This window comes from Myotis davidii, unplaced genomic scaffold, assembly GCF_000327345.1.
Source record: "Myotis davidii unplaced genomic scaffold, ASM32734v1 scaffold1350, whole genome shotgun sequence".
Taxonomy (NCBI): domain Eukaryota; kingdom Metazoa; phylum Chordata; class Mammalia; order Chiroptera; family Vespertilionidae; genus Myotis; species Myotis davidii.
In genome coordinates, this window is record NW_006283656.1 from 806,044 (window position 1) to 807,367 (window position 1,324).

General features: G+C 58.6%; 1 protein-coding gene across 2 annotated transcripts in view; it reads left to right on the plus strand.

The window, feature by feature from the left end:
- Nucleotides 1-6: 6 nt before the first annotated feature.
- Nucleotides 7-1,324, plus strand: part of EOMES (eomesodermin) — a 5,504-nt gene continuing 4,186 nt past the window's right edge. For both annotated transcript variants that reach the window (XM_015565970.1, XM_015565974.1), the window contains exons 1-2: nt 7-184; nt 1,141-1,295. In XM_015565970.1, the coding sequence (XP_015421456.1) occupies nt 162-184; nt 1,141-1,295 (178 nt within the window). In that variant the 5' untranslated portion in view covers nt 7-161. The remainder of the gene's footprint in view (nt 185-1,140; nt 1,296-1,324) is intronic.

A 1,324-nucleotide genomic window follows, 5' to 3' on the forward strand; every position in this document is an offset into this window, starting at 1 on the left:
AGTACAGTCAGGCTCCCCTCTACGGGCCGTACCCCAAGGCAGCAGCCGCGGGTTCGTGCGGAGGATGGGGGAGCTTGGAGGTTTCTGGTTCCAGTTTACGTGCTCACGTCTACCTATGCAACCGGCCTCTGTGGCTCAAGTTCCACCGCCACCAAACCGAGATGATCATTACGAAACAGGGCAGGTGAGCACGGCGCGGAGGGGGCACGGGGCGCCGGGTGGGCAGTGACCGTGTGGCCGGAGGAAGGCCGGGGATGCACTTTGCTTGGAAAGTGTTTTTCCGTGCGCAGTAAGTGGAGACGCTGCGTCTCCAATTCCTCGTCCCTCCCCTATACTCACGAGCGGTCCGTGCCGGGTGTACTGTTTCGGCTGCCTCCTCTCCTCCCTCCCGTTACCCTTACCTGGATGGAGGAGGAGGAGGAGGCGGAAGTGGAAATTGAAGCTTGTCCACAAAGCTGGATTTACTAGATGTGCCCGCTCAGCTCGGTGGTACGCTGTTCCCTGCTAGACCGAGAGGAACAGGATGGGGGTTGGGGGGTGGGGGAGGCGCTTGGGTTGCCCCCCTGAGCGCAGTAGATGGGCTCCTGCAGTTTTAGGCGCCAGGGTCTCCATGGGGCGCCTCCGGAGGATGGACGTGAGGGCTGGGGCTCTGGCATCGGAGGCTTGGCCCGGGTGGTTGGTTAGGCAGGTCTGGGAGCCAGACCTGGCTGGGGTTCGGGGGTGAGAAAGTTCTGATGCACATCCAATTGCTAACAGTGATGACTTCTGCGGAAAGTAAGGGGCAGAGGGAGAGGGACTCTCAAAGGGGACTTTCAGCCTTACCAGTGGAATTGGAAAAAGACATTTTTCACATCATGGAAGAAAAACGAACGAGCACCTTAAAAAGTCGAGAACTTGAGTGGGGAGAGGACACAGAAGCGCGTGACTTGGGGGCAAATTATTTTGGACAAGGGGTGTTCAAAGAGTGGCCAACTCAAAACTGTTTTGCATAGTAAGATCCACTTTCCCGGCGTTCTGTTCATTCTGTAGATTTCCAGACGCCGTGCTCCGACCCTCCCCCAGGTGCCCGCGAACCTGGCCGGGCACGGGCCTGCCCTCGGGTGATTAAACCGCTTCTTCTGGCTCTGTTCCCTCGCACAGGCGTATGTTTCCTTTCTTGAGCTTCAACATAAACGGACTCAATCCTGCCGCTCACTACAACGTGTTCGTGGAGGTGGTGCTGGCAGACCCCAACCACTGGCGCTTCCAGGGGGGCAAGTGGGTGACCTGCGGCAAAGCCGACAATAACATGCAGGGTGAGGAGAGAGGAGGCCCTGGCAGGGGC